Below are 12,089 nucleotides of genomic sequence, written 5' to 3'. Positions count from 1 at the left end.
TCGATTACACCAATTTTTGCAGGGTTGCTCCACATGTTTCAAAATCGGTTTCAAGATTTTTCAAACATCCAAAAGACGAACGTCAATGTAATTTTAAGTTCCACGTATGTGTGCACAGTAAAATGCCTTTACATGCCAGGAAAACTAGATATACAAAAGGCATGAACCTCATTGGTCAAATTCCAGAAATATTGCCAAATTATTGTAAGGAGGATCATGAGCACCTCAGCAAGATCTTTAAAAATAACGTTGTGGGTGTTTAATTATCCAAAGTCTTACCAGTCTGAGCTGAGATGGATGACTCTAATGGGGTGCAGCGTTAGTATTTTCTTTTCTTTTTTCATTTTTATACGGGACTCAACTGCCTTAATTTGATTTTTTTTTTAGTTTAAAACACGAAACCTTTGGAATGTCTTCTGAGTAGACACGAAATTATAAAAGTTTTTAAACCAGAAATATCTTCATAAATATCTTCAATACAGCTATCAATTAAACACAGTTATTAATTGATGAAATATTCCGATTTCGCCTGTGCTTTGTCGTGTTTCCACCTATGCCGACCTATTTAAAAAAACAAAAACAAAACCCTAAAACAAACAAAAAACAAAAAAAGAGCTGTAATTTGGGTTACTGTCCCTTTAAGAACTCAGTGGCTGGCTGCCGGAAGTGGGTCCGTCGTGTTTTCTCCCTCCGGCAGGTGTTTTAGCCTGGAAGCTTCAGCTGAGCTTCTGAATTCCGTTTGGTTTCACTGCTAAAATCTTTTTCTCTTTAATTATATTTGTAAGAAACACTACTGTTAGTTGTTCCACTTAAAATATAGAAAGCTAACCTTCTCGTTAAAGTAGGGCGTGTAACCGACAAGTCGTGATGGCTCAGGAGATAAACGGTGAGTTTATGTATGTATTTTTAAAAAAAGTTTTTTAAGTACCGCTTAAATATATTCCCATGTACCAAACTGACACTTCAGCCCGGTGTTTGATATTATTTTAGAGTGTTATTCTGCTTTGTTTAATTTGAGAACACTTAGTTCTCATATCGTTAGCTTCATAGCATAAGTGCCTAAGTCATTGACTTAGTCAAATGACTTAGGCAATTATGCTATGAAGCTAACGATATTTAGGTGTATAATTTCAATGTTAGGGAGGTCTGATGGCGCTTTGTTTTGGTTCCGCTCTCCTCATGACTCTCTTCATGGCAAATTAAGAGAGTGGTTCTCAGGCAGTTCATTTAAACAGAGCAGAGGGAGGATGAGTACAGGCTAGCCTGAGGTCAGCCAGTGCCAGGGGAGAGTCAGGAGGTTTGAAATGAGGCGGCATAAGGGTGTTACCTGAGAGGTGTACCAAGCTGGGCTCTCTGCTTCAGGCTCCAGGAGGCGAGTTTTACATGTCATGTGACTCTTTCTGCACAACATGATTCCTATAAGTGCCACCTATTCCAAGGAATGGTATTTTTTTTAACTAGCATATTTTATTATATGTAACTTCAAGGTGCTTAATACAGAAAATAACAAACCTTAATGCTGTGTAGTTTTACAATGCAAGCAAAATACAGCAAAATAAAGCATAAAAAGAAGTTTAGGCTGTATTAGGGTTATATTTTCTGCTCTGAGGCACTGTTATGAAGGAGAAATGAAAGTCTAGGCAAAATGAGAACTTTTACTTTGTTATTAAACATGTTCTGACCAACTTGAAGTAGCAGTATCGTTTTCTTACAGCAGCAGAAACTATCTAACAAACACTGACGTGACTCTGTCCTCCTGTCCTGCAGCACGGGCCGTCCCTCAGCATGGACACTGAAAATGACATCTTGATGAAGGAGTCCATCAACATGATGATTGACATGATCGTGCTGTGTGCCACTTTGGCACTCTCTCTCTTCTTCTGGATCCTCTCCCTCACGATGAGCACGTTCTACGGTGAGCTGTCCGCCTGGGAATGTTTTCACTTTAAGGGTTTTCTTTTCCTTAAAACTGCCTTCAAACAGGAAGTTAATCCATTAAATCATGTGCCCCTCCATGTGCCCTGAATACCTTTCACACTAACTTTGATTATTTTTTTTTTCTCCTGAAGTGGGTTAAAAGCTGAACAGACCTCAGTACCATTTTTCACAGTCATGCATGGACAGAGAGAGCGTGGCAATGAGGACACGAGGCGTATGTTGAAAGACAAACTTGACAGCTGTCAGGAAGAAACTCAGTTCCTTGTATGTGTGCACATACTTGGTGAATAAAAATGAGTCAGGGTCTCTGGTCTTTCTTTTGAGCAACATTATAAGTAAAGTTTGGGTTTCGTGCTGTTACTCAAATGTTTGTGATTGAGCATTTGTTTGTGCTTCAAGCATTAGATTTTCAGAATCCGAATCAGAAACTTTATTGTCATTGTCACGAGAACAACGAAATGAAGAATGGTCCCCGATCATTGCATCATCCCTAGCAATATCAAAATATAAATAAAACAATAAAATTCAATAAATAAAATGGATAGAATACTTAAAATACTAATAAGATGTAACAGTAAAACATTCACATACGTTCCCACACACATGCTTCAGACCGTGCATAGATTAACACAAGAGTGGCGTGATGGACATTTTTTTGTAGTATTCAGATGTGTTATTGCAGTTGGATAACAGCTGTGTTTGAGTCTATTAGTCCTTGCTCTGATTGCCCTGTACCGTCTGCCTGAGGGCAACAGTTCAAACAGGGAGTGGCCAGGATGTGAGGTGTCTTTTATGATGTTTTGGGCCTTTTTAAAACAGTGGGCGTTGTGTAGAACTTCCAGTGTGGGGAGAGGGCAGCCAGTGATCTTTTGGGCGGTGTTAATGATCCCTTGGAGTGCTTTCCTCTGAGCCCCTGTGCAGCTAGTGTACCAGATGCATATGCAGTAAGTTAGAACACTCTCAATGGTGGCTCTGTGGAAGGACACCAGCAGTCTCTGTGTGATGTTATTCCTCCTGAGAATTCTCAGGAAGTACAGTCTCTGTTGGGCCTTTTTCAGCAGCTCGGAGGTGTTCACACTCCAGGAAAGGTTCTCCTCTATATTGACTCCCAGGAAGCGGAAGCTTGCCACCCTTTCTACACAGTCCCCATTTATGAATAGTGGTTGGATCTCTGCCTTTTTCCTTCTGAAGTCTATTATGAGTTCTTTGGTTTTTGAAGTGTTGAGGAGGAGGTTATTGGCCTTACACCATGACGTCAGCTGCTCCACCTCGTCTCTACGTAGACTCGTCTCCCTTGGAAATGAGCCCCACCACTGTGGTGTCATCTGCAAATTTCACAAAGATGTTGCTGTGGTGGCGAGGAGTGCAGTCGTGTGTGTAGAGAGAGTAGAGCAGTGGACTGAGCACACAGCCCTGGGGTGAGCCAGTGCTGAGACTCAGGGCTGAGGATGTGTGATGGCCAACTCTGACTCTCTGTCTACGGCCCGAGAGGAAGCTGTTGATCCACATGCAGGTGCTGTATGGAAGCCCCAGGTCTTGTAGCTTGGCCACCAGCTTCACAAATGACGAGAGATGTTACAGCATTTCCACCAAGATTTTCCTCCCCTCTTCTGCCTTCTTCTCCTTCTTATACTACTTCCTCCTCCTTCTCCTCCATCTTCATCATCCTTTGTCCAATATCCTCCATCACTCCTAAGCTGTCCGTCATATCATTTCTAAGCTTCTCCTCCTGCTCACTCCCAGTGAAAATCTGAAGACCCCCACCTTGGCCTCCAGTCTTTCTCTCAGTACCACCGTCCCCACACAAAAAATCACAGTGGGTCTCACTACCATCTTGTAAATCTTCTGCACTCATCTCCACCTGCTGCACCTGCCACATTTAAATTATTTCAACAGCTTACATTATCGAAGCACATCAGCTCATTTCACGTCTCTCCGGTTTTATTTTGAAATCATCATCATCAGATAGATTTCCCTTCTACAGCTGTCCCCACTGAAATCAGTCCCTGCATGGTTTTAAATTAAGACACAGTTACTGGATTGTTACACTTTGAGTGACCTGACACTGTTGTTGGAGTTGATCACCTCCAAAGCCCACAATGAGCCAGAAAAAGCCAGAATAATATGCAGCAGCTGCAGTTTAATCAGTTATATTTTAAAAAAAAAGTGCATCTCATTTCTTTTTAATATTTAAATAAAAACTTTTTTTTATTTAAAAATAAAAACGGATCTTTACATGCTTCAGTAAATCCTTCAAACGATCAGTCGGGTGGAGAGGTGCTGATGGTAGTCTTGGTGTGTGTGTTTGTTTTCAGGCACGCTGCAGCCTGTGTCGCCGTGGCGTTGGTTGTTCTCCATCTTGGTACCCCTCACGGTGACGATGCGAGCGCTGAAGAGACGCAGTCTGGACCGATCGGGAGCGCTGGCCGGTGAGTATTTGTCATCACCTTTACCCACCTGCGTGATGTCGTTTTGGCTTCCTGGCTCGCTGCTTAGCCGTTATGAAGTCATTTCGAGTGAACATTAGAAGAGTTGTGATGTTTGGTGTGTGTCTACACTGCGTTAAGTTGCTTCATTGTGATTGGTTAATAAAGTGGTGGGTGAGCGTGTTTTGGTTAGTTTTTTTTTTAAAGGGGGATATTCTATGACCTTTTAAAATAAAGAGGATTCTCCAATACTTACATATTTTCCAAGAAGAGGCACATTTTAAAAAATCCAAACCATTTTTCAGTTTCAGATAACACGCCAAGCTCTTCAGGCTGCTGCTTTTGCCTGTTTTCTTGGTATTATATGACGTAAGCGATGCATTTAAAACCAAGGACTGTAATGCATTTCCAGCTCTCGCACCAGAAAACAACTAGACCTCTTACTACGAATCTGCAGATGACACACAGATCTCGTCATGTGACCCATTAAACTGAAGTCATGTTGGTCACAGAAGACTTGTTCTCATATGCTTGAGTTAAAGAGCAGAAAACTGGATTTCTGGCCACAGTCATGGACTTTAAAGATCTAAAACTCATAATCCACATTAATGTTGTCACAAAATCGCCCCATGAACGGACTCAATTCTCACATTAGACACCTTTTCATTCCTGAATCGGTACTTGTAATGTAAACCAGAGCCTGAATTCGATAAAGTTGTGAAAATATGTGTAACAGACAAGCAGAGGGAATTTTTCCACACGTCTCACGTTGCTGTCTTTAGTTTGAAATATTCAGCTTACTGCTGATATCTTCCATTTGATGTTTATTTTGTGGAATTTGTTTACAGTTCTGTGAAAAAGCATTTGCTCCCATCATTCATTCAGGATTTTCTGGTATAGAGCAGATTTCATGGCTCCATTAAGCATCCTAAAGCAGCCTCAAACCATCACACCACAACCACTACGTTTGACTGTTGGTATGATATTATTTTGATGAAATCTTGCATTAGCATCTACAGAATGCTTTCAACAAACTCTCGGGTATCATCCAGATTTTTTTTTCCCCAAATATGAGCCGAGCCTTTGTGTTCTTTTAGCTCAGCACTGCTTTTCTCCTCGAACTCTCCTACTGTTGCCATTTTTTGCCCAATCCCTTTCTTATTGTTGAATCACGAACTGTGACCTTGCAGTTCTTTAGATGTTGCTCTGGGTTCTTTGATGGGTCGTTGATGACCTCTTGGAGTAATTTTGGTTAGCCAATCTCTCCTGGGAAGAATCACAGAGGTTCACTAGAGTGCCAAAGCCTTAGAAATGTCTTTGTAACCCTTTCCAGACTGATTGAAATCAATGACTTTGTTTCTCAGCTGTTTCTTTAGATTCTGGCATGATGTGTTGGTTCTATTTGAGATATTTCTTCATTCAGCAGGTCAGGCAGTGAAATTGAACTCGGTAGTTAATTACAAATAATTCACGAGTTACTTTTTGACATGGGCCAGGTACGTTTGGTTGACTGTTTCCCTTAATAAATGAAATCATAATTTAAAAAGTAGATATTGAACTTGTTCAGGTTATCTTTCTCTGATATTAAAATTTGTTTGATCCAAAACATTTAAATATAACTAATATGCCAAAAAATTAAGAAATCAGGAAGGGGACAGTTACTTTTTCACAGCACTGTAAGTTTTCACATGTGAAGTGACAGTCATTAAATTCTTGAAGTTTTCCTTGGGAGTTTTGATTTTTGCTTTTTATGGATTTGACATTCAAGCAACTTAAAGAAGTCCAGACGCTTTTCTTTGCAAGCTCCTTTGAGCCACAAAAGACCTCACAATTCTGAAAACTGAGTCACGAGGCTGCTGCCTGAAGTCGAGGCAATTATGAAAAGAACTGATACTGATCTGATTTATTACACTGCTGAATGATGCCTCTGTGACGCTCAGGCGATCTACAGTATATGAAGAAGGGAGGTGATTTTTCTGCCTTCCAGGAAACGCAAAATGAAACTATCTTTATGGGGTGTTTTTTTTTTTTTGTTTTGTTTTTTTTTTTTGTAAAGCTTGACATCTTCAGCTGGGTTTGTTCTTTTTAAACATTTGGCAACAGAACGGCACGCTCTGGTGAGCTTGCGCTAACATGTGTTTCTGTGCCCTCAGCCCTCCTGGTGGGGTTTGTGTTGACGATGGCAAACTATAGCTTCTTCTCCACTCTGCTGGCCTTCTTCATCACCTCCTCCAGACTGACCCGCTGGGGAGGAGCGCAGAAGAAGAAGATCGACGCCGAGTACAAAGAAGGTGAGAGACGTAAAGGCCTCACAGGTGCTGCAGAGACTGGTGGAAGCTCTGTGACACAGTGAGGAGGCGGAGCCACAGAGAGAATGAGAGATGAAAACACTTTTGATGTCTTACTCAAACTAGCAGCACAAAGCATCCGACCATTAGCTTGTGGGTGAAATAAAGCATCCATCAGCAGCTCCACTGACTGAAACGGAGCTGAAGCTGTGCATGCACTTGTGTTTGTAAGAAACCAAATTTAAAGCTGATAACAAACTTTGCTGCCATCCTCAACAATTCTAACAGACACACCTGTAACATGCACAGGTGTGTCTAAGCGAGGGAACAGCATTTTGTTGGGTTTTTTTTAGGGTTTTTTTAGTTTATTTAACAAAAAGTTAATATGTGCGTAATTACTGTGTTTAAAAAATAAATAAAAAAATTCTAACTAAATGATGCATTCTCATAAACTTACAATCAGCTCTGTGTTTTATCTTTTGAGAAGGGATCCCCTTTCCCCAAAGTGAAACAAAGAGGTAACAGACATCACAGTCATCTTAATAAAATATCATCTTCTTCCTCCTCACCTTAAGCCTCGTCTCCTGAACTGAAGTCAGGGCTCTAACGCACGAAAACATACGTAAAATAGCTAATTTATGTCCGATATTCTCACAATTACTTATCGTCAACAGATCAGACATGAGATGGATAAACAACAACAACAGCAGCTAGTTATAGGCTAAGATAAGTTTTCCAGCCTCTCCCAGAGTAAATAAAGGCAGATGCTTCTTACCCGGCATTCACAGCTGAGGTAAACGGTGAACTGACGTATTTCACTGTCGGGGGAAAGGGTCACTTTGCCGTCAGAGTACACTGACAGCAAATCAGGAAGTGTGTTCACAAACAACAGTAGAAACGTGCACTCCGGTCACAGCTTTTATGGAGTACAGTCTAACTTTAATACTCGGATCTCTTGTAGCTGGCCAAAATGCGTTTGTCCAGCAGCCACCATAGCTAGGATCTCTATTTAATTGGGAGGGGTTAGGAAATAGACCTCTGTTGACCATAATCTGTAATCTGATGGCATCTAGTGGTGAAAATGTAACTTTAAATTTAATTATTTTGCATATTAAGTTTATTCATATGAAATTTAAATAAACTAATAACATATTTTACATTATTATACTAAATATGTTTATTTATTGCTTTTTTAATGGGCCAATGTGACGAGTTTGTTTTTTAAATGATCTGTGGCTGAGAAAAAAAAACGAAGCATCTGATTAGTGACTCCCCTTGACCCACCGCCTTTTACCTGGGCTGCTTAAACAGTTGTCCTGGAACAGTTTGAATTAAATGTGAATTACTTGTTTTTAGGAGGTCAGAGGAATTGGGTTCAGGTTTTCTGCAATGGAGGTGTTCCCACTGAGCTGGCGCTGCTCTACATGATCGAGGTAAACTGAGAAGCACAGGAAATAAGCTGCTCTGTGTGAGTGTAATGTTAGTAAAGTTATTCATTTCCTGCTCGTGCTTCAGGTGGGTCCAGGTGAGATCCCCATCGATTTCAATAAGCAGTACTCTGCCTCCTGGATGTGCCTCTCCCTACTGGGCGCGCTCGCATGCAGTACCGGGGACACCTGGGCATCTGAGGTGGGGCCAGTCCTCAGCCTATCAAAGCCGAGACTCATAACCACTTGGAAGGAAGTCCCCACAGGTGAGGAGCCAGTAAGAGGGTGGGGTAATGATGTGAATGTTCCACTTTGTGTTAAAGAGGGGAAAAGTCCCACAGCACAGTTCAGATCAGACTGGGTTTTTTTAAAGTTGTGAAGCTCAGGACTCCTGAGAATTGACTCTTTTCCATGAAGCCAAACACACAGATTAGATTTTCACAACCGTTCATCAGGACGAGGAGGCGTGATTGTGAGCTTCATTAATAATGTGACTTGTCACATTGATTTATCTGAAGAGAGTCCACAGATGAACACTTCTTTTCATGCTGTGTGGCATCTCATTAAAAGGCTGTAGGTACAGAAGATCAGCAGTAAACAAAAAATGAAATCATTTTTTTAGATTTCAGTTGACCTAATCATGCATCCTTTTGCGCTGAAAATCATTTTTAGATAAGTTGCCTCATTTTTCTGGGGCTTTTTTTCCCTGCAGGAACAAACGGAGGCGTTACTCCCATAGGATTGGTTGCCAGCTTCCTCGGTGGGGCAGCAGTGGGTGTGGCTTACTTTGTGACGCAGTTGCTAACAGTCAGCAACCTCCACCTGGCTGACCCCCAGTGGCCGATCGTCGTGTACGGCGGCGTGGCCGGCCTGCTCGGGTCCATGCTGGACTCTTTCCTGGGGGCGCACATGCAGTACTCAGGTGGGTTTGAGCCAGATCTCATGTGAATGTTGTTAAGTGTTTGCATACGTAGAGAAACTTCCTGATCTGCCACACAGCCTCGGATTCTGTCTCGCAAACCCAGATGTGTCAGACAGATTCAGATGTCGCGTTCATACTTTGACCCTTTAAAATGTTGTTTGACATCATTTACTGACTGAATCTCAATCCGGGCTCACATTTCAATATGAAATGTAATCAGATTACAACCAGCCTCTTTTAAAAATGCCCTTAAAATCCATTTAGTTCCATTTCAGCCTCATCTTCACTCAATTGTTCAAATAATCTCCAAGATCCAGCTGCAACAGATGTTTTTCATCAGTGTGATCAGTTACAACATGATCAATGATTGATCAGTGTCTGAAGCTTTACACAGATCAGTTTGATTTAAACACCAATTCTCAGCAACGTACAGCAAATGTTTGCAGTCTGACTGCTGAGTTACAGAGATGAGATTAAAGTTCAGTTTGAGCTGATTATAAATCAGATGTAAGGATTTTTCCTTTCCGCTGTTGCCAAAGTGCCTGCTCATATGGTGTCGTCTGATTGTTGGGTTTTTACCTCACAATGTGAAGCTCCTCGATGATTTGCTGCTGTAAAAAATAAGATTGAACTGAATCTGATGCTGAAGCTTGACGTTCATACGGAGATCAGAGGAAGCAGGAGAACAGTGAGTGGCTTCCTTTTAGAGTATTAAACATGCCCAGTTAGAGTGAAGTTCTGCAGTTTCTTTCCCTATAATAGTGAAGTTGAACCATTGAACTCAGCGGCCCTCAGAGATCAAGCAGCTTTTACTTCAAATCCCAGCTCATGGAGTTCAAACTTATTTCACTAAAAATTAAACAGAATTAAAACATAGCTTCAGAGGGGCTCTCCTAAACCTCAGTCCCTGTTTAGCTTGACTGAAACAAGTAAACCGCATCTGCAGACTAATAAAAAATGTAAAAAAAAAAAAAAGAAAAGAAAGAGTTTAATTTTTTGGTAACGTTTTCTGCAGCTGGGATTTCCTTTCGTGCAGTGACACGCAGAGATTTTCTGACTTTTCTCCTGTGTCCCCTCAGGCTTTGACGCGAGCATCGGGAAGGTGGTGAGCTACAGCTCCGCCACCACCCAGTGGATCTGCGGGAAACCCATCTTAGACAACAACGCAGTCAACCTGTTCTCCTCTGTCCTCATCGCGCTCATCCTGCCGGGGCTGGCCTGGGGTGCGTGGCCTCGATAGACTGACACTAAAAAGCAAAGTTCACAGTTGTCTGCCTGTTTTATGACCTGCTGGCTGCCTGAATTAGTGTTATTCAAACATTGACTAAACATCTGAGACCAACATCATTTTTTTTTTTTTTTTAAACAAAACAAAAAAAGACAGGTTTTAATAACTGAGCCACACCTGCACCATCAGCTGCACCCACACCATCAGCTCAAAGCCACTGTGTTTTTAAACATGACATGTTCAGGAGGCCATGGATGTATTAAACTTCACTGCCAACCCCTCAGTCTGGATGTGACTGATTTGTTTTAGATGAGATGACGTTTCTGCCATTTAGTGAAAAAAATAAAATAAAATCAGGAAATGAAACTGGTGTAATTTTGACGTAAACAAAGAAAACTGGCAGCAGGGTGGAAGGTTGGTGACGGTGTCTGCAGAGCTGTGATTAGATGAATATGAACACAGCAGCAGAGGGAAGATGGAGCATTAAGGTTAAACTGCTCTCAAAAGTTCAGGTTGAGGATCCGCGGTGGGCGGAGACATGAGGGTACGTCTGAGGAGGCAAGGTCGGTCGTTAATATGCAGCCGTGTAAAAGTTCAGTCGAAGAAGAGAAAATGTGGAGGAGTCCACGGATCATTTTCAGAGGTATTACTGTTTTTATTTCAGTGTCTGAGAGAAAAGGCACTAAACCAAACCGGGAGAGTGACATTGACTATGAACAGGTGAGAGAGAGAGAGACGTCAGGATTAAATTAATATATATATAAAGTTTACAGAACAGCAGGTGCGCGTGCACACACACACACACACACACACACACACACACACACACAGCTTATTATCTACACGAGTCCTGATTGGTCACACGGAGCTCGCTGCAGAGCGCCCTGTTTCACAGCAGGATATGTTAATGTCCAGCAACAAAACTAAAACCCTCAGAAACTCAAAGAGCCGACATCAAGTCCTTCCTCCTGCAGATACATGTTCGATTATTTCTGCAGCTTTTTTCTGTAAGTAAAAAGCAAAAACACTGTATCCCACTCTGCCATCATCGAGACCTCTAAATTAACTCAAAATACAAGCTTATTCAAAGTTTACTAAATAATAACAACTTTACCTTTTTTCCCCTCTCTGAAAATATATGATAGACTCGCCAACAGTGGAGGAAAGTGTATTGTAGCAAAGCTATAATTACTTTAACTCAAAATTTGACATTTCTCAGACTTTTCAGACCCAAAAAACCCCAAGAAGCCCCAAAATTTGGTGATTAAAGAGCTCAATAACTTGATGTAAAGTCTGGAAAACAGTTTTAAGTTGTTTGAAAATAAAAAAACATTCTGAGAGCAGAATTTCAATGGAGAAAAATCAAAGTGCTAAGAGTGAGTCAACTTAGTGTTTCACATGAGGAAAAAAAACTCTGTAATTTTTGATATATGAATAATGAAAGATTGACAAGAATAAGTAAAAATACTCAAATTCATGTTAATTTAACATTAATTATTACATTGTCAAAATTTGGAGGTTGAAAAAATTGTTCATTTTAATTTGACTAAGTAAAGCTGAAATTGCAGGAACGTAAATACATAATTTAAAGGATTATAACTAAGAATAAGTCATGAATTTATTTTAAATTCAACATTTACAGAAAAAAAATTCAAAATTTAGGTTGTAAAAATGAAGAATTGTAATTCTGAATTCTTCAGCTGAGACGTTGTCACATCAGCTGTCACTTGTTCCCTGCGATGAGTTTTATAAATATATATACCCAAATATTCTAAATTGTTTACATTTTAAACAGCTGCAGTTTTACTAAAGCTTTACTGCTGAAATAATATTTTCATGTAGTATTTAAGGTGAAAGTGA

General features: G+C 40.7%; 1 protein-coding gene across 1 annotated transcript; it reads left to right on the top strand.

Moving 5' to 3' along the window:
- The first annotated feature begins 661 nt into the window (after positions 1 to 661).
- On the top strand, positions 662 to 10,512 carry tmem19 (transmembrane protein 19). Its single transcript, XM_085435865.1, has 8 exons — positions 662 to 886; positions 1,768 to 1,915; positions 4,254 to 4,367; positions 6,518 to 6,655; positions 8,009 to 8,085; positions 8,168 to 8,345; positions 8,792 to 9,001; positions 10,081 to 10,512. The coding sequence occupies exons 2-8, from the start codon at positions 1,786 to 1,788 to the stop codon at positions 10,239 to 10,241; spliced, it is 1,008 nt and encodes a 335-aa protein (XP_085291991.1). The 5' UTR covers positions 662 to 886; positions 1,768 to 1,785; the 3' UTR covers positions 10,242 to 10,512.
- The last annotated feature ends 1,577 nt before the right edge of the window (positions 10,513 to 12,089 follow it).

Source organism: Copadichromis virginalis, linkage group LG17, assembly GCF_057382275.1.
Source record: "Copadichromis virginalis isolate Kocher_CV1m ecotype Utaka linkage group LG17, C_Virginalis_male_GT1.1, whole genome shotgun sequence".
NCBI classification, from domain to species: Eukaryota; Metazoa; Chordata; class Actinopteri; order Cichliformes; family Cichlidae; genus Copadichromis; species Copadichromis virginalis.
The sequence above is the reverse complement of the archived record's forward strand: the minus strand, read 5'-3'. Positions and strand labels throughout refer to the sequence as shown.